The sequence below is a fragment of the Spermophilus citellus genome (assembly GCF_964194105.1).
Source record: "Spermophilus citellus genome assembly, chromosome: 10".
Lineage (NCBI taxonomy): Eukaryota > Metazoa > Chordata > Mammalia > Rodentia > Sciuridae > Spermophilus > Spermophilus citellus.
In genome coordinates this window covers 78,013,491-78,038,954 of record NC_138197.1, presented here as the reverse complement: position 1 = coordinate 78,038,954, position 25,464 = coordinate 78,013,491, and the positions used below count along the sequence as shown (strand labels likewise).

The 25,464-nt window shown below is 38.0% G+C and overlaps 1 protein-coding gene across 17 annotated transcripts in view; it reads left to right on the top strand.

Annotated features, from left to right (window-relative positions):
- R3HDM2 (R3H domain containing 2) overlaps positions 1-25,464 on the top strand; it is a 155,388-nt gene that overhangs the window by 106,683 nt on the left and 23,241 nt on the right. For 8 of the 17 annotated variants that reach the window (XM_081310452.1, XM_081310451.1, XM_081310457.1 and 5 more), the window contains 12 exons: positions 562-761; positions 5,949-5,990; positions 7,862-7,948; positions 8,967-9,093; positions 10,532-10,610; positions 11,349-11,408; positions 12,322-12,462; positions 12,883-12,991; positions 15,711-15,806; positions 18,676-18,707; positions 18,831-18,884; positions 23,821-24,053. In XM_081310452.1, coding sequence (XP_081166578.1) covers positions 597-761; positions 5,949-5,990; positions 7,862-7,948; positions 8,967-9,093; positions 10,532-10,610; positions 11,349-11,408; positions 12,322-12,462; positions 12,883-12,991; positions 15,711-15,806; positions 18,676-18,707; positions 18,831-18,884; positions 23,821-24,053 — 1,225 coding nt within the window. In that variant the 5' untranslated portion in view covers positions 562-596. Of the gene's footprint in view, positions 1-561; positions 762-4,850; positions 4,940-5,948; positions 5,991-7,861; positions 7,949-8,966; positions 9,094-10,531; positions 10,611-11,348; positions 11,409-12,321; positions 12,463-12,882; positions 12,992-15,710; positions 15,807-18,675; positions 18,708-18,830; positions 18,885-23,820; positions 24,054-25,464 lie in introns of those variants that run through there. The other 9 variants (XM_081310463.1, XM_081310458.1, XM_081310462.1 and 6 more) reach the window with 5 other exon arrangements.

Genomic DNA, 25,464 nt, shown 5'->3' with positions numbered 1-25,464 from the left:
GATAAAAGAGTGTGGCGAGACCCTATGTTCAAGTTCTCTCCCTGCCTCCTCCCCCCAAAAAATCTTGAAAATTCAGATTAGTCTATAGTGACAGAAAACAGATCAGTGATTCGCCAGAGGTGGTGAGAAGAAGGGAGAGATTATGAAGGAGCATGAGGAAAGTTGGCTGTGATGGATATACTATTTCAAATATAGCGGTAGTTTCACAGGTGTTTATATATAACTCATCAAATTGTACATTTTAAATCATTTTAAGTCAATCAGCTTATTATTAAGTCAGTTTTACCTTAATAAATTTAGAAAAAAAATTAATCCAGAGCAGCATTTATCAAAGGACTCCTTTCTGGGTTATAGGGAGACTACTGGGTGTGTGTGTATGTGTGTGTGTGTGTGTGTGTGTGTGTATATATATGTATGTATTTATAAATATATTCTAACTATAAATATATGTATATATTTATAAAAATATATATGTGTATGCACACATGAGAAATACAAGTCTTAGATGTATGTTAAATATAGAGACACACCTCCTGTTTAATACCTTTGATGTTTCTTTAGGAGTCCATAGAGGCTACTGTGTTCTGTTGAAGAACATGTCTGACAGTAACACTAGTCAAGAGACCCTGGAAATAATGAAAGAATCAGAAAAAAAACTGGTGGAGGAATCTGTAAGCAAAAACAAGTTTACATCTAAGACTCCAAGTAAGGAAGAAGTTGAGAAAGAAGGTGAAGATACCAGTTTGCGACAGGAGACACAGGTAAGGATTAGAAGCATTGTATACACTCTTTTTAATATTTGAATAGAAGTGAGAATCTGTAAGAATCTAGCCACCAATATCAACACTTGATGCTTCTTAAGAATCCCAACCTGAAGCCAGGCATAGTGGTATATGCCAGTAATCTCAGCTACTGGGGAGGCCAAGGCAGGAAAATCTCAAATTTGAGGCTAACGTCAGCAATTTATCAAGACCCTGCTATCTCAGAAATAAGAAGGGCTGGAGATGTAGCTCAGTGGTGAATTAATCCCTATATGGAGAGGGGGGTACTTTATGTTGGGGCAGGGGCTTATTCTCTCAAGAAATCTCTCCCTGCTAGGCATGGTGGTACACAGCTGTAATCCCAATGACTGGGGGCCACTGAGACAGGAGGATTGCAAGTTCAAAGCCAGCCTTAGCAACTTGGCAAGGCCCTAAGCAACTTAGTGAGACCCTGTCTCAAAATAAAAAAATAAAAAGGGCTGGGGATGAAGTTCAGTGGTAAAGTGCCCACAGGTTCAATCCCCAATACTTAAAAAGAAAACAGAAAAGAAACATCTCCCTGATGGCATGTTCCTGTAATTAGGAGACTTGCAAGTTTGAGGCCCGCCACAACAACTTACCAAGGTGCTAAGCAACTTAATGAGACCCTGTCTCAAAATAAAAAATGCACTGGGGATGTAGTTCAGTGGTAAAGTGCCCAAGGGTTCAATCCCCAAAAGAAAGGGAGAGAGGGAGAAAAAGAGAAAGAGAGAAAAAAAGAAAGGACAAAATGAAATCCCTAATACATTCAGTAGTTCTTGCTACATTTGCTGCATTTTTATATTTTTTAACTATCAAAAAATAAACTGTGGCCTGGGGTTGTAGCTCAGTGGTAGAGCGCTTGCCTAGCATGTAAGAGACACTGGGTTCGATTCTCAGCACGCATATAAATAAATGAATAAAAAAAAATCTATCAACAACTAAAAATATATATAAAAATTTTTAAAAAATAAACTGTATACAAACATATTTAACAAGTCATAACATGGCTCATAGAATAAATTCTTAAAACTAGAGCTGCTTGTCTTCACACACAGTATTAAATTCATATCCTGGCTGTGTTAAAACAGTCAGCATTTTCTGGGTCAGAAATAGTCTCTGAACTTGCCACTTGGTGAATGAGTGGGAGGAATTTCATCCTTTGGTTCTTACGTTTTTCATCCAAATCCATATTCAATGCAGAATTACACATAGTAGATAGTTGGCCAAGCGTCTTCCAGTGTTCTTTTTTGGTATCCAGCTAACTGGATTCTGAGCCTCCTCTACCCTATCTATTACAGCTCTCCTTTCCATCTATGGTCACTGCTGGTTTCTTCCATAATTCAAGACTAATCTCTAAATCCTTTCATTGATGCCCAAGCCTGAGATTGGCCTTTATTATAAGCCTAGGAGATAGAACATTAACTCTAGCAGGAGCAATAGCATTTTGGAGTGTCTAGAAATTTGAAACATAATTTTTCAAGACAACTTAATTGACCTAGCCTTGTCCTCTTTAAAGATGAAAACAGCTACAAAATAAAGGGATGAATTAAAATCAGACAGCTCTCTGAGATATTTTGGTCTCTAGTCTACCTATTTTCTTACTGTCTTTCTGCTTAAAACTTACCAGATCTCCATCCTGGCAGCTTTTCTCTCCATTACCTTTTACATGTGACTTGTTATTCCCCACCCACCCTCCCAAAGTTTGTGTAGACAATTTGCCACTGTTCAACTTTACTTCCAGCCTCCACCAGTATCAATAATGAATTTTAAATACTCAGGACATATAAATGAATATTTAATTATGTACTGTCATATTACATGGAAGATAACAATTAAATGAACTTTTAGTACAACTTATTCTATTCTGAGGAGACTATTACGAATGATGTTCTGAACTCCAGTTGTATATACTTTTTGAAAATAGGCAGTAAAGAAAGGACATCTGTTGGTTTTATGTTCTTTATGAGCACCTGTTTACTGTAAAAATGTCTTCACCTGCATATAAAAACAGTCATAAATGGGGATCAAAAGGACCTGCCACCTTTCTAATTTGATTTCTTTTGCTGCCTCTAACTAAAGCAGGTGGAGAGGCTGCTGCCATCTACTGGAGTTTGTTTCTTTTGCAAAATTTTTAATCATCTTGTGTGCCACAGTGTATCGTATGGAGGAGTCCCTTAGGAAGCTCCCTCCTCTCTACCATTTCCCAACAGAACCCAAACCCCTTCAGCAGCACTAAAAATTCTGCTCCTCCTGTATTCCTTCTGCTTGTACCCTGACAGTCTCCCCAAGAATCTAACTGATGCTGTCAAGGAAGTCTATGTTTTGAGGTGGAGCTGAAAATTTTTGAGGAAAGGGGACTGCATTACTAATATTGTGAGATATATTTTGGGAATCAGCAGTTGGAACTCACAGTATCTTTTGCATGGATACAGTGCTGCAAAATTCAGGTTCTGAAATTCTGTTTATAATGGGCAAGACTTCAGGTAACACATATTGAACTTAGGTATATCCTATAAATAACCAGCTTGGTGTGGCCTCCTTGTTGGGCTTTCTGACTTTAAACTTGTAATCCCTCTGATTCATCTACCATGCTGCTTTAGAAAGATGGTCATGAAATGAGAAACTGAATTTTTAAATTCTCTTCAAGTTTTCTGTGTGTCTTATTGCCATAGGCTAGGTCCCAGATTTCCCAGCATGGTAAATTGTGACCTAGTCCCTTATCTGCCAACCATCACCTCTGGCATTCTATGTTTTAGTATGATTTGATTCCTTGGTCCCTTATAAAAGGAAGCTGAAGTTTGGGGAAAGCTTGCTTTTGTATATGCCTTCTCTTCCCGGTATCCCCTCCTTAATGTTCTTTCCCTGAGCTCCTTCAACTCCTGAACCCTCTTCCAACATCTAATACCTATTTACCTCTCAAAACTCAATCCAGATACGTCTTTTTTTCAAGAGGTCCTCCTTGACAACCTTACTCACCCACTGAAGGTCTATATTATATAATTCTTATTATTAATGTCTTGTCTTCCTCACTGAATTATAGGCTCCGTTAAGCCCAGGTTTTGGTCATTTAGGCTTATAATTATATTCCTAAGTTCTAACACAGTGCCTTACAGGCACTCAATACTTGTTAATATATGAACTCATATGTTGCTAGGTCTGAGTTAGATGACTTCATTATGTGCTTCTGTCAAACTTTGTGAGTACCTCTGTAACACACTTAATGTACTATACTGTAATTGTCTATTTATCTGTCTTCTCCAACAGGATTATGAGTTCCTTTGAAAAGGTTTGTCTTTTATCTCCATATCCTCTGGTAGCAATCATAGTACCTGCTACATGTTAGGCTTTTAGTATGTCTTTGGCTGTTTAATGAAAATTACCCATTCTGGGAAATAAGCAGATCCATATATCGTTAGTAGCGGTATAAATTTATACAACACTTTGAAGGTTAATTTAGCAATACTTTATAAAAATGTTAGTGGATTACAGATATACTGTTTATAGATAAACTTAATGATGTGGTTGTTTATATTAGCAAAAGATCATAAATGTCCTAAATGGTACAATTTAAGGACTGGTAAAATTAGTTATGTTATAGCCATACAGTGAAATACTGTATAGCAATTAAGAAAGACAGTAGATCTTCTGCACTATGCTATCCTTTAAAAAAAATGAAAAAAAGAAAAAAATTTAACAGCAAAGTTTAGAGAATAATGTGTACAATAATAGTGTGTACATGGTTTTAAAAAAAAAATACCTGTGTACACGAGTACAATAAACTTACATATGCATAAAAAATGTCTCTGGGTGGATCTAAAAGAATTTCAATACTGGTTAATCCTTTAGGAGGGAACCAGCTATCAGGGGGACAGATGTAAAAGATTTACTGTAAATTATATAACTCCATTATGCCTTTTAAATGTTTGTGATGTGTATATGTATTATTTATTTGAAAAAGTAGTGATAAATACTGCTTCATATTTCTGGACTGTGAATCTTCCCTTGCTGTAACAGGTCTTGGCATTGACCAGCTCCATCATTTCTTACTCTTTCCATCTACCTTCCCAGTTCTCCATTTTGCATTGTGGCAGTGTTGTTTGCTAACTAGTGAAGAGGACCAAGGAAAGAAAAATCCTCACCTACCCAAGACCATGCTGGTATTCTGCCTCTGACTTATTTCCCCTTCCCCACCCTACAGCCTCAGTTGGACATTCCAAACCCTTCCCCAAAAGGGTGGGGTAATATTTAGAACAAATATCTATGCAAATTATATATAGGCAGAGTTTTCTTGCTTGCACTTTATACCCTAATCATACACATTTTGATATCTCAGATGTTTAGAAATCCTATGAGTTTATTTGCTGTTCCCTCCTCCTACCTTAAGCCTCATCCTTCATCTTACGTGGCTTCTACCCTGTTCCTTACCCACTCTTTCTTCCCTTTGCTTGGGAGATCTTATCCCTTTCTTCCATGCCTCTTCCTTTTTATCCTCTCCCCTCTCATATCTCTGACCCAGACAAGCTAGCTATGAGATTCACCACCAGGAGCTTAAAACTGGGAGAATTTTCATATTCAAGTATGGAGGCATATGGGAAGAAGACTTTTCATTCCATTTTTGCAGTGATTTATGGAGACAGGTATTTTGGGTATCTCAAGTTGGAACTCTGATGTTCCAACATCTGTCTCATAAGGATGTTATTATAAATCATAGTTAAGGGACCACATTTTATATCCATTATAAATTAAATATCCTTCTGTATGCAAACTTGGAGTAAAAAAATATTTCATGCTGTGATAGTAACATTTTCAGAAGCATTTTAATCAGGAGAGAATTCCATGGTTTGTCCAAAAGTATTTTCAGTCTGTGAAAAAGGCCAGCAAATCAATTGTTCCTTTTCTTTATCTTCATGGTAAATGGTGATTTGACTGGTATGAAGTCAGTTATGGTAAATGACGATTTGACTGGTTTGAATGATCTGAAGGCCCTTCATGTCACAATTGCTGCAGTTGGAGTAGAGTGACACCAAGGATATTGATTTTCATCAAAATTTGGCAATTGTTATAATAGTTTTTATAGTTAATGCTTTTATGCTATAAGCATATATTGCTTCTAACTTCAGTATTGATTTTCCCCATCTTTAATATTTTCCAATTCCCTTTTAACAGAGGCGGACATCCAACCATGGTCATGCCAGGAAAAGAGCCAAGGTAAGACTTCTTCCTTCATTGCTTATTTTCTAATGTTATTAGTAATACATTTCACAGATAGATATATCATCAACCTCTAGTTTATTCAGATTATATGTTGGCCAAGTTTTCTTGTTTTCACTTTCTACCCTAATTATGAATTTGCATCATACACACAGTTGCATGCACACACACACACATATATTTCCTAGTGGAAGGTCTTCTTCATTTTTCTCCATTACCTCTAATTCAATCATAATCTATTTCTGATGCCTGAAAGGACACCCAGCTGGAGCCTTCTGCAGAGCCTGGGAGAATTTGGTACTGGTTGTGCTAAAATGCCAGTTTGTCTGCTCACTCTGGCTTCTTTAGGAGATTGGCTGTTTGTGTGAGTTTTGAAATTCACTTTCACATTTTTCCCCTCCATTTGAATTTTTCTTAACATAAATCCTGCCCTAATTAGTAGAAATGACTCAACATTTTCAGATATCCTAGAAATACAGACTTATTTTTTTTTAATGTTTTACTTTTTACATTGGGACAGAGAAGAGGATTTTGTTTTTAATCATTGTATGATAAAATCAACACACCATAGATTATTTTAAGCTGAGTTTTCAGGAAAGACTATATTATTATCTGATAGCTTTTTTAATTTAGCTGGGGAATAATAGAATATTAGACCTTCCTTATAGTGGGAAGATTGTCATCAGAGGTGCCCACCCCCTTCCTCTAGAAAACTAAAGGTAGAAAATTTGGGAGTAGCCCAGCCAATTTGTGGTTTGAGTTTGAAGAAGGTCAAGAAATTTGATAAGTAGCACTACCTCGTGCATCACATGGCCTAATTACAGGGAAGGCCATGATGTTAATGTTTAGAACAGAGGATATTCACTGCTGTTTTAGGTCTGCCAAGATTTTTTGACATAAATAAGACAGTTATTATTTCCATTTTGCAATGAGGAAACTTGAGCTACAGAATTTAAGTAAACTTAACAAGGACATTCAGTAGTTAACAGCAGAATTAGCTTGAGGTTATTCCTCAGACTCACAAATTCTTTTCTGGTACTCCCCTACCTGGAGTACACACACTGTTTTTGCTTTGGTATTCACTGCAAACCTTAGTTTTATCGTAAGAACTCTCAGTAAATGTTTATAGCTAGATGTCTAATGAGTCACTCTATAATTTTTGGCTTCCGTGATTCCTAGGAAAGCAGTGATTTGCATAATGGATTTTAGATCTTTTTGAGATTCAAGAGCCAGCAGAAGAAAACCAGGTGGATTAGCTTTTTATTATACTAAATCCTAAGTATTATAAAATTTCTTTGTCTTTCTCTTCTTTTCATACCCTTCCCATCTCAAGTTTAGAGTTGTTTAGCATTTATTGTCTACTGTATGCTAAGCACTATTTGATGATATGTATATTTATATACTTTATATTATCTGATTTTCACAACCTTTTAGGTTTTTTTTTAGTCTGACTTTATTGAAGAAAAACAGAGAACAATTAAATTAAGTAATTTGCTCAGAGTCTTATATCTTATAAATGCAAAAACCAAGAGTCATAACTAGGACTTTTGGCTCAAGTCCATTGTCTTTCTATAGTGCTATACTGCTACGTATTTGCAATAAACTTTCAAGTCAAGAAATTACGGCACTGGACTAGAGACAGAAGAGGGCTAAGGAAAGTAGGTTTCCAACCATCTGTGATTTGTTTTTACATATCTATTGTTGTAAGCAGAATTACCTTTCATTTGAACCTGGAATTGGCAAATAGGACCTATTTGGAAACTCAGAAATCAAAAACAAACAACAACAATGAAGAACCAGTAAGGAATCAACAGCTAACAGAACCAAAGAAGGAAATATACATAGCTGTTTGTTTGTTTGTTTTTCAGTCTAATTCCAAGCTGAAATTGGTACGTAGTCTGGCAGTATGTGAAGAGTCCTCCACCCCATTTGCTGATGGGCCATTAGAAACTCAGGTAGGTTGTTTAAAGAATAAGTACAGCTTTTGAGTGCATGGCATTTGTTTGGTTTGGTGTAGCAATCACAGTATCAACATCAAGCTTGGAAATCAGGGAAAATGGCACTTTAAAACAAAAGCTATTGGGCTGGGGTTGTAGTCCGTGGTAAAATGCTTGCCTAGCATGTGTGAGGCACAGGGTTTGACTCTCAGCACTACATATAAATAAATAAAATAAGGTCTGTCAACAAAAACAAAATTCTGAGTACCAGGGATTAAACTCAAAGACGCTTGACTACTGAGCTACGTCCCCAGTCCAATTTTGTATTTTAGGATCTCACTGAGTTGCTTTAGTGCCTCACTTTTGCTGAGCCTGGCTTTGAACTTGGAGTCCTTCTGCCTCAGCTTCCCAAGCCACTGGGATTACAGGCGTGCGCACTATGCTCAGCCTAAAAAAGTACTTTTTAAAAAATAAAACAGAGGGGTTGGGATTGTGGCTCAGTAGTAGAATGCTTGCCTAGCATACGTGAGGCACTGGGTTCAATCCCCAGCACTACGTAAAAATTAATAAAGGTATTGTGTCCATCTACAACTAAAAAAAAAAAAACCTTAAAAATAAATATAAAAAAACCCAGAAATTATTGAATAAGATAGGGCAGAGTGAGTGTATGAAGTATAGATCATCATGTCTTGACCATACATTTTAATACAAACAAGGAGATCCCAGAGCTGATTCTGTTTTCCCACCCGTATTCTTCCTCCAGTGGTTAGAAGCATTACCATCCAGTTTTTATGTCAAGAACAGCTGGTGTAACTTGAGCTCTTGCTCTATAAGTAGGGTGTGACTGCTGACAGGAAAAGCTTGGGGCCTTCACTTTTTTGGTGGAACAAAAACTAAAGCAATTTAACAAAACATACTCTTCTATAAGATAAAGCTACCTCCCCAAAATTTGCCTCTATTGAGATTCTAAGCAAGTTGCAAGACAGTTAAAATCCTTATTCCTCTTTGAATATATTATTTTTTCCTCTTGTTTAAGGATATAATTCAATTGCATATCAGTTGCCCCTCTGACAAGGAGGAGGAAAAGTCCACAAAGGATGTCTCTGAAAAGGAAGACAAGGACAAAAACAAAGAAAAGGTCCCAAGGAAGATGCTCTCTAGAGGTGAGGACTTTCCCTGTCTCTCATCTGTCTTAATGCCTGGCTCTGTAGTATACGTTCCTCTCATCCTGAAACCTGGTACCCACTGGCCTTACTAGCCAAACACTTGTAGTCTGTAGTGTCCTGCTGACTTGATTGCTTGGGAAGGTACCTAACTAGTTTACTTTCTTTGGTTTAGGGCTCACATGCCCCCAGAGAGCTACTTTGTCTGCATTGGTACTACCCAGGGGAGGACAGTGTAGTCAATTCTGATTTATTTGTGCTATGAAATAAATGGTGACATGGATAATCAGACCCTCCAGATAACATATATATTTTGGTTTGGGATGGCTGGAATAATAATTTTTTAAAATTTTAATGCAGACCTGCTCCCTTTTTGGGAGGGGGGGCACTTTACCACTGAGTTACATCCCCAGCCTGTTTAATTTGGGAGTTTTTTTGTTTGTTTGTTTTTTAGTACCAGGGATTAAACTCAGGATACTCAACCACTAAGCCACATCCCTAGCCCTATTTTGTATTGTATTTTATTGCTTAGTACCTCGAAGTTGCTGAGACTGGTTTTGAACTCACAATTCTCCCAAGCCACTGGGCATGTGTCACTGTGCCCAGATAATTTTTTTGTTTTGAGACAGGGTCTCAATAAGTTGCTTAGGGGACTGGGGTTGTGGTTCAGTGGTACAGTACTTGCCTAGCACACGTGAGGCACTGGATTCAATCCTTAGCACCACATTAAAAAAAACTAAATAAACAAAATAAAAGTATTTTGTTCATCTATAACTAAATAATAATAATAATAAGTTGGTTAGGGCCCCTCTAAGTCGATGAGGCTGGCCTTGAACTTGTGATCCTCTAGCCTCAGCTTCTAAATTGCAGGGATTACATGTGTGCACCACTGCACCAAGGTGGCTTTAAACTTTTGAACTGATAGCAAAAAGACATATTCCGTAAAAGTGATAGTTGACAAGAAAAGGCAATCTTAGGATTAAAAATAGTCAATATTTGGGCATATTTGTATTTAGATTCTGCAAAATTCAGTCTTGACTACTCCCTTATCTGGAATTTATTTGCTATAGCTAAAATAAAACATACTGTATTTTAATCAGGATATTCAGTAAATACACTTACCTTTCAGTAATGATAAGTTGCATTTTAGTATAATTTTGATGCAACACTATCAGTAAATACACTTACCTTTCAGTAATGATAAGTTGCATTTTAGTATAATTTTGATGCAACACTATGGCCCAGACTTTTCCTTTTGTGAAGGGGTCTTTTGGAGGGCTACCACTCAAGGTCATTCTGGATTTAATGCTGAAACCCTAAAGTTTGATTCTGCTTTCCTATTCTTATCTTCTCAGTCAGGTTGTGGGTTTTACTTGGGATTAGGTACCATACAAGGCAATTTCATGTACTTTAATTTCTTTTGTTGTTGTGCTTCTAGACTCCAGCCAAGAATATACAGACTCCACTGGAATAGACCTACATGAATTTCTTGTAAATACACTGAAAAAGAACCCAAGGTAATAACATGATTGGTTTAAGAGAGAAAGGGAATAGGAGGCAAGAGGCCGAGCAACTTCCCAGAATTTTTCCATTATGAATCTTGGATGTCCATCCCCTCCCTGAGTGTTTCTCAAGTATAGTTTTATATTCTGTGAGGAATTCAGAATACCCTCACATTGAAGTTTCTGCTTTTGGAAGAGTTAAAAAATTCTGTGGAAAAGAATGTAGAGTCAAAGAAATACGAAGATTTGGGAGCACAGTGATTAAAAAGCATAATTGATTTGTACATAAGCTAAATCATCGATCATTGCTTTAAAAGACTGAATAACCAGAAGGGATGTAGAATAAATAGATTTATAAGTATAAAGTATGTGTTTATATGAATATATTGCTTTCTGATATGGATAGCAAAGCATATGATTAGGAGGAGGTCTAAAAAAATGTATACTTGGGTTTTCTCTTTCAAAATATCGAAGTACAAGGGCTGGGGCTGTAGCTCACATGTGAGGCAATGGGTTTGATCCTCAGTACCACATAAAAATAAATAAATAAAGATATTGTGTCCATCTACAACTAAAAACAATATCAAAGTGCAGGCTAGTGAGACACAGCAGCCTCTGCATTACAGTCCATTGGAGTTTGGATATATCCCTCCCTTTAGCTTCTGTAGTGAACAAGTTATTTTCAATTCCTGCTTTCAATGTCTATGGGAGGGCTGTGTTTTGTTTTGTTTTGTTTTAATCTTTTTTAAACAGGGACAGAATGATGCTGCTAAAATTAGAACAGGAGATTCTGGAATTTATTAATGACAACAAGTAAGTTACTTGTATGAAATATACACTTAGAGGTGGGAGGGGGCACTGGAAAGAAATTTAGACACAATTTTCTCTTTTGTCTTTCCCTCAAAGTGAGAATTTTGAAGTAATTAGTCACTGGGAAACAAAAGAAATTAAGAGAGCAATCAGAATGGATTAAAAGTATATGTATAGGGGAAAAAAGAATCCACTGTATGGGTAGATCACATTTTTTAAATCCATTCATCAGTTAATCAAAATACATAATTTTTTTTTTACTTTTTGGTTATTATGAGTAATGCTACAATTAACATTTGTGTGGATTCATGTTTACAATTTCTTTAAATATATATTTGGAGTGGAATTGCTGGGTTATATGGTAATTTTAGTTTAACTTTTGTGGAATTCCCAAAGAGTTTTATGAAGCACTGTGCCATTTTAAATCCCTACCAGTAAAGTATGAAGGTTTCAACTTCTCCACATCCTTGCCAACACTAATTATTGTTGTGATTATTATAGTCAACCAATTATTTATTCTTAAATAAAAATATCTAATTAACCTTATAAAAAAGTATATGTATGAAAACAGAGGTTTTTAAGTTTTTGCATAGACATACATTGAGAAAGAATTAATGTCTTTTTCAGCAACTAGGCCCTGTCCTGGAATTTGTATTCTTAAGTTTCCCTTTTTCCTTTGTCAAACTTCGTCCAAGTGGGTGGGACCAAGGCCTTAAGAAGTAGTCTTAGGATAGTAGGTAGATCAGAATAAACTCTTGAGAGAAATCTTTTTGGTTTCCACTGAGTAAATATGTATCATCTTTATAATATGTCTGTTTTTCTAAGAAATGCTCTTCTTTAGACAGTGGTAAGAAAAATTACAGTTAGCTACTGTAATAATATCTTATTTCACTTTTCCCCCTGGGTTTCCCTTCAGTAACCAGTTCAAGAAGTTCCCTCAGATGACCTCATATCACCGGATGCTATTACACCGGGTAGCTGCCTATTTTGGAATGGACCACAATGTTGATCAAACTGGGAAAGCTGTCATCATCAACAAAACCAGCAACACAAGAATGTAAGGGAGAAAACTATGAAGTGGGTAGACTTTCCTGGGATAACCTGCTAGGGTAGAAGAAGAAGGTATAGGATCAAGATGACTCTTCTGTGAGGGGTTGGGGGGATGGGCGGTTATATTACCGGTTTCTTTTTACAAAGCGTTAGAAACATATTTTAGAGGCACTGATATTTCTTGAAGATTGGCCCTAGCTCTTCTTCACCTTCATTGATAGGACCATACAACTTTGAAGGAAGAGAAGTTATAGGTGTATAAAGAACAGAGGAGTTCAATAAAACATCTATTTGACTTTTTGGATGTCTGACTTCAGAAATTCCCTATAGGGATTATGGAATGTAGTAGAGCTATACCTAGGAGGTCTTCTTTCTAACAAAGTGGTCTTTTTTCCTCCCATCTTTCACAATTCTTTCCAAATCCCAGCCCTGAACAGAGGTTCTCAGAACATATAAAAGATGAGAAGAATGCCGAATTTCAGCAGAGATTCATCCTCAAGAGAGATGATGCCAGTATGGACCGAGATGATAACCAGGTGAAGAATGGAAAAGGGTGGGCCTTTAGAGAGAGCCTGCAGTAAGAGAAACTGGGAAGGGAGAAGAAGTTTGTGGGATGGAAAAAACTCAAAATACCTTAGAATGGAAAAATGTATTGAACTATGCTAAGTTGACTTTGGCTTAATGTTGAAGATTGAGTACACTTATTGAGCTGGATGCCACTCTCTTAGTCCTGGAGAGACATGGTGCTGAGGTTTGCTGGATGATCTCATTTGGTCTAGAACTCCTTGGGTCTGCCACTGACTTCTAATTCCATGTCACTTTGGACAAAGCAAGGTCTCTCCCTGCCTCGGCTGTGATCCAGCTGTTGGTTTCATTCTCCCCCCCCCTTTTATAGTTAGGGATTTCTTCAGGAATCACTAAAAGCTACTTTATCCCACTTCCACTCTTATCCTAGCTGAGGACTAGCCTTGAACTGACAAAGTTGTGGTCTGATTTAACCAATTATAAAGGTGTGTCTGATCCCTTTCTGCAAACTCCTTAATCTTTTCCCAACTCCTTCCACCAAGGTGAGTGAGTTAATTTGACTTTTGCTAATGGGAACCTCAGACATGATCCCCTTTGTGATCCACTTCTAGGAGAATAACAAATGAACAGCCTGTCCCAACCCTTCATTTACAGGCCTAGCTGCTGCCCTGACCTGTGATAAACCCTTCAGATAGTGATTGTTTGCAGGTTTCCTCCCTAAGTAGAGGTTAGATCCAGCCTGCTTCTGCTTAACCTCCAAAGGGGGTTAGATTTGGAAAGTGTGGTTGGTTAGAGACATTATTGTCTTGCTAATTAATGATAACTATAATAATATCTAGAGTCAAAATTAGTTTTCTTAGGATATTGTGTGGTCTTGATACCAGGACCCATCCTGCTGCTTGAATATTAGAGGAGTCTTTTTGAAGTGTCATTATCTAATGTGGACAAACACGCTGGGTCTGATTGAAAACAAAACAAAACAATAACAACAAAAAAAACATACAAAAAGACGGAACTAAATTTTAAAAAAACAAGAAAGAGTCTTTCCATCCTGATGCCCTTCTATCCATTTTTCCAAAACCCCTTTTCTGTGGATCAGGAATTATTCAGTCCTAGAGGCAAATTGGGGCAAAGTAGAATCTGCCTCTACTGTAAACTTTTTATCTCTCAGCTTCAGACTTGATCCATAATAGGGTAGACTCTGTGTACTTCTCTCTGGGATATTAATAATAAACATAGCATTGCTATTTTATTGAGTGTTTTCCCTGAACTAGGCTCTATTCTAAATGTTACATGCATTATTTCTTTTAATTCTCTTCACAACCCAATGTATTTGGGGTATCAGCCCCTCTTTACAGATAAGAAAACTGAGGCTAAGAAATAAATTAATTGCCTGAAGTCATGTTACTGGAAGGTGACAGCTGAGATTCTGCCTGACCCCTCCCAGCCCATTATGCTCTTCCTACTGTACCATTGATTTACCAGTGCTAGGGACTGGGGATAATATAGCTCCTTGAGGTCCTGTGTCTTCTTGGAATAGAATTTGTAGAATGACAATTAGTAGTATATAGGGTATTAAGGTTAGTGAGAAGTGAGGACTGAATCTAATCAAAGTAGAAATACCTGAAGTTGTGGCTACCTATAGAGACCAGTGAAAATCAGGAGCATCAGCCTAGAATAGCAGACTCCTTGGTTGCTTCGTCTGAAGCTTTCAAAGCCTCTAATTGAAAGTCAGAATGATCTATAGCCTGGTGATGTTCATTTGATGAATTCTCCCTTACAGCTCCTTGCCTTTCTGAGCAATATGGAAAAGGTCCTCTGCTATATCCTCCCCAGGACAGTATTCACAAGAGGCAGGTCAGGAGAGGAAAAGACAGTGACACCGGGAGTTAGGTGATGGCTAGCGCCAGAGGTGATCTGCCTAGACATTCCTGCTAGTCACTTCACTGCATTTGTCAGAGAACATAAAGTTCTCTGTCCTCCATTTCCTTCTTTTCCCTTTCTGCCTGTCCTCTCCCTTCACAGTACTTCATTTACCTTTTCCTTTCTCTGCCCATCCTTCTTTGTATTCTGTTCTTCGTTTCTCTATGTGTCACTTTGTTCTTATTCTCTATTTATCTCTCTCCTTACTGCCCTTCGGTTGCTATAATTAAGATGAGAAAAATGACTTAGGCTTTGAGTTTCGCTTCACTTTTGGGATTTCATTTCCAAGGCCCTCTTTGCAAAGCTGTGTGTGACTTGGGTCTTCAGGTCACAGGACTAGTGACTAAAGGGATAATGTCATGTGCTAGTTCTATAAACCTCTTCTTCTACATTCAGCTCTGCTAAACAACTGTTCTTTTCCCTCTCTAGCTTCTTTCTATCCCTTACTTTCCCTCTAAAGCAATGTTGTTTATTTTCTCAGGGATATTTTCTGATCCTTATTGACTAGATAGATAGTACCTGATTACTACAGGGAAGCAACCCTAATTCTTATAAATAGTTTTCTTGATATCCTGGGGGGAGTGGGGAGAAGAAGAATCATTAACCATCCAGAAAACCTGATCTCCCAAACTGCATGGTCAGATGTACCCAGTGAAACCTGTCCAGGACTGGAAATTTTATTTCTTTTTTTTTTTCCATTTTTTTGATGGCAACTATAAACTTTCCCGGTTTCTCTTCCTTGCTGGTGTGCAGTGAGCTTGCAGTACGAGGAGAACTTAACTAGCTTAATTCTGCTCATCGATCTAGATCAGAGTTCCATTGCAGGATGGAAGGAGGAGCAAGTCAATAGAAGAGAGAGAGGAGGAATATCAAAGGGTCCGAGAGAGAATATTTGCCCGAGAGGTAAGTGTAGCTTCTGAGAGTTGTCAGACCATAGCTTTTAGCTCTTAATCTTTGGAACTGTGAATGGAATAACCCTCCATAAATGTTGTTGGGTTTTTTGGTTTGTTTCCCTTTTTTTTTTTTTTAAACCAACATCAGCCAGTCCCAGGTTTGACCTCTGAAATTAAATATGGCTTATTGGGAAGCTGCAGGTTTTATTTGTATTATTTTTAATATGTTCTACTCTGTGGTATACAAAGAGAACTGAAACTTGGAATGGCTGAATTTGGTAAATATGAATAGACTGAAAATAGAAATGGTTTTGGCAGGGCTGATGGAAGAGCCCTGAATCTTGCCTGTCAAACCCTCCTCCCACTTACCCTCTTAGATTCCCACTATTCATTTTAGGCATCTTTGCTTCTAAGTAGAAGACTTGATGTCCATACAGGCTCTACATTCATCTTGTTTGACTAGCCTTGTTTCTAGGATATGTTGGTGATTGTTAGAGCTCTGTTCTGGCATCCATCATCTCTAAGCTCCACATTCTACATACACAGAGGGTACCCCTGTTCCCTCCAGTTGCTACCTGAATGGGAAGTTTCCTTCTTCCTATATTTTCTTACCTTGCTTCATAGAACAGGACTGGCTTTATGATTCAAAAGGCAGCATTAATCAGTTTAGGCAACTTTTTATTCTTAAGAATTATGGGCCATATCTAATAGACTTGGTATCCCTGTATCTGTTGCCATTGCCTACCAGTTGAAAAAAATATATAGCAGAACCTTAGGAAAGGGCATGGGTAGTCAAGAGATGACCAAATCTCCAGAAATGTAAAGTTTCAGTAGCAGCAGCATCTCACAGTCAGATTAGCAACAAAAGCTAATCTATATACTTATATGAACACTCTTCTCCCATTCCCCCACTCTCTCCTTTCTCAGCCAGGCCAAAATTTTTTTCTATGTATATGTATCTTTTCATCATCACCTCATTCATAAAAATATTGTCTATAACTAAAATCTGAATTCCTCTATATACTGGTTCCATTATCTCAGGAGAGCCAAGTGCTTCTAAGGATCCTCAGTGGGGACTGATACATCATAAGTATTCTGGCCTAAAGTCCAAGGAGAAGGAATCTTCTTACCTACTGTTTTATAACCTATTCTGAGTCAGTAAAGTCCATCCTCCAAATTATCCCACCATGTCCCAAAGAAGGTTCTCTGCTTTTACCTGCAAATAAATTGGGTGGAATGAGAGGAGAGATGTCATTTGTACACAGTTGTGACCAGTGATGACTCTAAATTGTGGATAGAGCAGGTTGGTGGATAATAATAGCAAACACTCATATAGCACTTATTATCTTTCTGTCATTGTTCTTAGTACTCTCTGTAGATTAACTCATGTATTCCTCTCACTAGGCCTATGAGATAGGTTACATTATTTTTCCCATTTTATAAATGAGAAAGTAAGGCATTTAGATGTTAAATAATCACCTAAAGTCATTAGCTTAAGAGCAGGTGTTTGAATTCAGCAGTCTGACTTCAGAGTCCATGTTCTTAACTCCTAATGTAAACCACCTCCCCATAGCTTATTTTGCCCAAGGCTTTTCAGATTAAGAAGCCCCAGTGACAACATACCTTAGCTGGCTGACTATAACACACTCCTGTGCTTTACTGACACGTGGAGAATGACAGTCTTTAACAAAGCCACAGAGGTTCTGAAAGCACAGGCAGCTTATGGTAGGTTATCAGCAACAATGGAATGTATCTACCTAGAGCCATAACGAAAGTAAAGTTAGCTCTTCTGTCCTTTTTTTCTCTCCTGATTTCTAGCCTTTCAAGCCTCTACTAATATATGTATTCTTTGTTAAATCCTTGGTATATATCACTTTGGTTTCAGCCCTTCCTAGCTCTTATGGTAGAGGCCTTGGGAATCTCAGAGGTCTAGATGATGAAAAGTGGCCAAAGCCCACCATCCTCCAAATATTCCATATGGAGAGAAGCTTGGCCAGAGAGAGTGATTAAGGGTAGAGTTGTAAGTTTGGTGGGGGGCAAATGGGTGGTGTAGAGATAGGAGGCAAGCCAAAAAGAAAGGAAAGTGGCAGGAAGGGTGTTTGGATGGAAATGCTATTGCTGCAGCTTTCTCTGGAGCCTTAGCTGTGTATTGGGACAGCTGCTCAATGTAGGCTCTGTTCTGCATAGAGCCCACTCTGCTAAGCAACTGGATACTCTTAGTACCTTTTTCTAAGGCTTGGGAATCCAGTGTGATGCTCACTTCACTCAGCTCAGTGACTTTGTCAGAAAATAATCCCCCATGGGAATATTTCAGACTTTTAATTTTCACATTTTTTTTCCTAGGCTCTAAAAAGTACCTGCTTCCCTAATATCCTACCCTTTCTTGGATTCAGGTCACATTGTCTTTCATTTGGCAAGTCTAGTAAAGGACACAAAGGGACTAGCCATTGAGGTTAATTCCAAAAAATGAAGTTTATTTCTCATACCTCCCTTTCCCTTCCTTTGAACACACCCTTTAGGAACAAGCCCATCAATTATTATTCTCAGCTTATTCCTAGAGCAATAAATTTAGAGCTAAAAAGAAATAATAATAGGTTAATAACTTTACATTTCCTCCTTTTCATATCCTCCCTTTATCAGTCTTCTTTTTAAACATTCTGTGGGAAGGCTAAAAGCACCAAATGTTCTTTCCCATTAAAGGTGAGAAAGCAGATTGGGTATGTGGGAATGGGTCATTCTGTCCTTGCTCCCTCTCTCCCTGTTGGTGGGGTGAGCTTTGGTTTGAGGACCTTGGGTATTCATAGCATCATGGACATCCTTTTTGGTTATGCCATGCTGTTTTCTTATAAGTTATTTTCCGTTTTCTCCCCCTCACCTAGACTGGCCAGAACGGATATCTAAATGACATCAGGTTAGTACCACTTAGCATGTTCCCTGCTTTTCATTGAGCTTTATCAGTGAGGTTAATGTAATCCTGTAATGATGCTTTTATTTTGTTGTTTTTGTTTGTTTGTTTGTTTATGTTAACCAACAGACTCTCCAAAGAAGCCTTTTCTTCTAGCTCTCACAAGAGAAGGCAGATTTTTAGGTACCTTTGTGTGATCTATATCTCTTCTTACTTTTAGATTTGTTTTGCTACAATCTTTTCAGCAGAATGGGTTTGCTCCATGCATGGCCGCTTGTGGAATAAACTTGTGGTTTTTGCAACACTGGATATTTTTCCCCATTTAAAAAAAAAATGGCTCTTGCTCAATGACTTAATTTTTATTGTTGCTGATTCACTTTGAGTCCTGAATAGAGAACAAAACCAAATAAGTGTGTCTGGGATGGGTACTGCTCCCTCCCAGACATTTGCTGGAATTGGGCATTTTCAAACATATATTTATAGTAAGGTTAAAGAACAGGTGTCTTCTGGCTACCTTTTCTGAGTCTGGGGAAAAATGTGGAGAGCTTATCCCTGATACAGCATAAGGAATGTTTTGTATCTGTAGAAAAAAATAATATATACACATACATAAATATACAAGGAATGCCTCTGTCTACATAGTTTTCTCTTTGAGACAAAGCAGTGTGTAAGATGACCTTAGAAAGGACCTAAAGGACCTGTGTGCCTTAGAATGAACTAAATAATGTCCTTTTATATGATTGTCCATTACTTACCTATAATTCTGGCAAAAGCTGCTGCTTGCTATGTTAACCTCCCAGTGCCTAATATTCTCCATTTTCCTGCAAAGCATTCATAAGAATCTTCATTTCAATTTCTCAGTCCCATCCCAAAGGATAATTCAGGGTGGAGGTGAGAGAAGCCCTACTTTGGGGCCCTATGCTGGTACCAACTCATTTTAAGTACATTCTTCCCCAGTATAATAACAGGAAGAAAAAACAAACAAACAAACAAACAAAACAAAAAAAAAACATGGAGCAGAAAAACCCTAAGTCCTTAACACTGTGATTTGGGACTGACCCTTTCCAAGGGGATTCTCAGTTTTCAAATCCTAAGCTTAATAAGAAATGTCTAACTAACTCAGATGACTGAGATTTCATTCCTGGTACTTTAGTTGTTCTTTCCCTGTAGTCTTTTCTAAAAGTAGTCAAACAGTGTAGAAATACTGAGATTTCCAATTCTTTGGAGGGGGGATTTCTGTCTTTCTGAGCTCTTTTTTCCCTATATTATCCTAACCTGAGATCCCCAGGTGGAGATGGCTTTGCATTGCTGTTGATACCAAAGATAGAATCTTCACATTATTTAAAAAAAAAAAAAAACAGAAATAAAAACAAACTGACATGATGGCACATGCCTATAATCCAAATAACTCTGGAGGCTGAGACAGGAGGATCACAAGTTCAAGGCCAACTTCAGCAACTTAGCAAGACCCTATGTCAAAACAAAAATATAAAAAGAGCTGGGGATGTAGCCCAGTTGTAAAGCATTCCTGGGTTCAATCTCCAATCCAGTCCAAAAAATAAATAAATGAATAATAAATGAATAAAAAATCCTAATCCAGTCTACTCTTGAGGGTGATATATTGATCATCACAGAATACTTATAATAAATAGAAGTTTTAAGCTAATTTCTGTGTGTGAATTAATACACAGCACTTATGGTTGCCAGAGTATACTTTATCTGATTCATTTCTCTCAATAGTCAGCTGGTTTATAGCTAAGAAAAAAACAAAGATTAAGGAATTAACCCAAGTTTACATGGCTATTAGTGTTAAAACTGAAGCTGATTCTTTGTCTATTATTCTTTTTACTACACCATACCAGCTCTTCACAAATATCACTCCTTCTCCAAGTAGTATCCTGTTTGGAGCCCTAATTCAGATTTACTGCCAATAATGATGCCCTTCTTCTTTGGAGCATCAGGCTACATCAAATTGTGCATATATTTTAAAGAATCTGGTGAACAAGTGCAGTCCTTGCTTCTCCAGATCTCCTTTTAAGCTTTTGCTTTTCAAACTGAGCTTTGATCAATGAACTAGGTTATCTAAAATGCAGCATTATGGACTTTTAAGGAGGCAACTTATATTTGAAGATTAATCCAGAACTTTAATGAGCAGAATCTGATCTTCTTTGTTTAATACTTTTCAGTCCCAATGTGTGTTCATGAAACAAATACTGGTACACCAAATTCCATTATCCACATTTGCAATAACTATAGTAGCAACTTCTCAATTCTCTGGAAGATCCTACTCCATTAATAATAAGCCACAGTGAGGCTTATTGATATTTATTTCCACCTCTTCCACAGGCCTCCTTGCCCATTCCCTAGATCTAACAAACTGGATTTTTATCAGCATTAAATCTACTTGTAAAAATTAAATCATTGCCAGGTACAGTGGCCCATGCCTATAATCCCAGCGGCTCAGTTGGCTGAGACAAGAGGATGGCGATTTCAAAGCCAGCCTCGAAATGGCAAGGTGCTAAGCAACTCAGTGAGATCCTGTCTCTAAATAAAATACAGGGCTGGGGATGTGGCTCAAGCGGTAGCGCTCTCGCCTGGCATGCGTGCGGCCCGGGTTCGATCCTCAGCACCACATACCAGCAAAGATGTTGTGTCCGCTAAAAAATAAATATTAAAAAAAAAATTTAAAAAAAATAAAATACAAACATAGGGCCTGGAATGTGGCTCAGTGGCTGAGTGCCCTTGAGTTCAATCCCTGGTGCCCAAATAAATAAATAAATAAATCATCTCTGAATTTATAGGTTATGAAGTGTGAATGATCCTTCTCCTTTTCCCCCATCTCGCTAACATAAATACAGCCGAATCCAGTGCTCAGAATTGAATCTGGGTGGCTCTCCCTAATTATTATATGTAACTAGAGATCAGGTTTATTTATATAGAGAGAAACTGATCTGTTTCCTGCCAAGACTTTCTTGAGTACTAACTCAGATTAGCCAGAAAATCATCAAATGCTGGACACAGTGGTACATACCTGTAATCCCAGCTACTTGGGAGGGTGAGACAAGAGGATTTACAAAAGTTCAAGATAGCCTCAGCAACTTAGTGAAACCCTGTCTCAAAATTTAAAATAATAATAATAATAAGATGTAGTTCTGGGTTCATTCCCCAGTATCAAAAAGTAAAAGAAAATCATTATGCAATCTACATTGAGCATTTGGCCTTTATTGCCTAGAGAACTGGATGAGTATAGAAAAGTGCTGCCATTTTGGCCATAGCTTCCCAAGGTATTTCATTTAAAGTTGTTTCATCACCTGTGATAGCAAGAGAAAATAAATGTCAGGTTGCTGTAACAGTAAAGTGTTTGATTTAGGTAGAAAAAGCCATTAGTTTGTCTTGGAAAAATTCAGACTTTAATGTCTAATGAGCATCAATAACCACTGCCACTACTATATCTCCTTACTCCATGTTTTCTTGAATCTTCTCAGTATACTGGCCTTTGTTTATTAAGACAGAGCTATTGGCTCTCACTATAGGCCTGGGGTCTGTTCCTGGAGAATCCCTGATTTATGCCTCTCTCTCTCTCTCTCTTGTTTCCCCTTCTGCTTTTTGCATCCCAAGAGAAAGAATTAAAGTTTTAGGGAAACAGTAACATTTCACAATCACCTGTTGAGCTAAATGGAGAGAAGAACTGAGGTAATATATACATACATACATATACTTGGGGTAACAGAGAAGGAGCACATTCCGAAACAGCTGTGTCAGCTTGTTTTTAGCTCCCCATCGTTGGTTTAGCTAATAAAAACTAAAAAGTGACCATAGCATATATTTTTCCCATTTTCCCTACACTGCCTTTGGATTAGGTGTCCTAATTAACAACAGTTTCTCCTTTAATATTTACCCGAAATAACTTTGTTATTAAAATAACTCTGAGCCCAGGACCTTTGTAGCTAAGGTAATTGGGATGGAGTTTTCTGTTTTTGATAGGATGGTGGTAAAATGAGGGAACCCAAACTACTATCATTTTTGCCTAATTGTTCCCCAGCATACATATCAAAATCTGTAATTGTTGCCTTGTAGTTTCCTTAGGTCAGTATTTGTTAGGATTGGGATGAGAGTGAAAAGAAAATTCCTGGTTCTTGGTTGCTTATTAATTAAGAAATAGTAAGAACAAAAATTTTTGTGCCTTGCCCACGGCAGTTGGATTGTGAATGTGGAAACAACTAGACAAAGTTGACTGCCTGACTTTTGCCACCCTGAATCCCAAGGGTATATTGTTTGATTTTGCCGAGGACTTCAGTCTCTAGAAACTCTAGAACCAAGCCCAGTGTGGTGGCACATACCTATAATCCCAACTACTTGGGTGGCTGAGACAGGAGAATCATAAGTTTGAGGTCACCTTCAGCAATTTAGTAAGACCTTAAGCAACTTAGACTCTGTCTCAAAATAAAAAGGGCTGGAGACACACCTCAGTGGTAAAGCACCCTGGGTTCATTCCCCAGTATCCAAAAAAAAAAAAAAACTTCAGCACCAAATGCCCCCAGATATGAACATGGAACTTCCACAAAACAAATTGGGTCAATTTCAGATTATTCATTATACTCTTCTTCCAATCCCTGGAAAGGTGGCCATAAGCAGCACCTCTGCTGGCTTAGACACATGTTATGTGGAAGATCTGTTATGGAACTTATCCATGTCATTGGCTACTCTGTCTTCTAGCAATACTTCTGGGAGTCCTATTGTTTTAAGAACTTCCAGAAGGAACTGCTGCCTGTTTTCCCCACTATTTCCTGCATGTATGGGATCCTTGTGGGGATGGGGAGGAGACCACAGCCAATCTCAGCATCATGTATGTGGTTTCCCATCCACCTCTGGTCCAGTGTTTTGAATTAGCTACCAGTGCAATGTCTTTCAGATTTGCCTCTGTGCTCTTTGTTACTGTACTGGATGGATCTCATTCTGTCTGTTCCCATCAAGTCTTAGTTGGCCAGCCAACTAACAAGAAACTAGTCCCCCTAATCCTTACCCCTTCTTTGTTATTGAGAGAATAGAAGTGAACTCTCTCCTAGCCCTTCTGCTGAAGTGGTGGGTGGGGGTGCTCTGACCACTGTGGTCTCTGCAGGGGGAACCGAGAAGGGCTGAGTCGTACTTCAAGCAGCCGCCAGAGCAGCACAGACAGCGAACTCAAATCCCTGGAGCCAAGGCCTTGGAGCAGCACTGACTCAGATGGCTCTGTCCGGAGCATGCGACCTCCTGTCACCAAAGCCAGCAGTTTCAGTGGAATCTCTATCCTCACCCGAGGTGACAGCATCGGCAGTAGTAAAGGTGGCAGTGCAGGAAGGATCTCCAGGCCAGGTACTACAGCTTCTTTTCCTTCCACGTCATGCCCTCCCTTCTTGTTTAACTTATGTAAAATATCACTAATATTTACTTTTAACAAAACATTTATCCCAGTATGGCTTCATGAAAATCTAAAACAACCAGTGGAGGGGAATTTGATTTCTTGGATTCATTATCCTTTGTTGTATCTGGTCCCATCTGATTTTCTTTCAAATATTCCCATCCTGATTTAAAAAAAAAAAAATTGATCTTATTTTTGGATTATTTCTGACTTAGGTGAGACATTACTTGCAGCCCAGGTGCAGGTTATTTACTATGATGAATATGATAGCTGCTTTCATCCTGTGTCCCTTGAGATTATAAGAGGATTTATAGAGCACAGGAAGCCCTAGAGTATAGCTGCTTGTAATTAATTGGTGATAGCCAGTAGACTAAAACTACTGCTGTGGCTTCTTCTTTAGCTCTCAGTTACTGGGAAGGAGCAGACACTCACATGTTTCACATGAAAGCCTATCATCACCCTTCAGCTCTTCTAATCTCCCTCCATTCCTGTTGCACACTTAGCAGAAGGGTATTTATTTAGCTCTCCATATGCAGTGGAACTCTTATTTCACTATTCTTCTCCCTCTGAAGAATTGCTTAAATCTCATTCTAGAAGTGCTGTAGATCTTGTCCTTATTAGACATTGGCAGTGGTGAGGTTTTTGCTTCTGATAGGTCTCTACTGCCCTTCTCTTACCTACTTTCTAGTCCCACTGCCTCTTCCTTTAACCAGGCCTCTACTTTCTTTTATTTAATTATGATTCTAGCCCCCAAACTGATCTCCCTGCTCTATTCTTGGCCCTTTTTAGAACCAATATATCAATCTAAAATAAATTTAATCATGTCAGTCCTCTCTTCAAAGTTTCCTATATCACCTGCACAATAAAATCCAAACTACTTAATATAGCATAACTTCCTAATTCTGACTAGCTATAGCAATCTAATCTCCAGATATCTATCCTTTTCCAGCCCTTAAACCATTTTTCGAATATGGTATTAGCTTTGTCTCCTCTCATTTTGACAAGCTTGTATTCATCCTTCAAATCCATCTCTCCTGCCACCTCCTCTTTAAATCCTTTTCTGACCCTCTAAGTACTTCTTGCTTCCTCATCTTTGCTGTCATAATACTTTATTTTGTTTCTGTGTCCCTTATCCTTATCAGATTGTGATAGTTGTATGGGTGTTCATTCCATCAGAAGGTCCTGTGCCTCTGGAGGACAAGAACTGTATTCCCTTCACTTTTTTGTGTCCTTAATTCATTACATGATACCTGGCACATAGCAGATATTCAATAAAAAGTGATCCAAAATAAACCTTTCTCTTTATTTTTTCTTAAAATATGTTATAGGAATATGTACATGTGTTGGAGAGCCTAAAATGAGAAA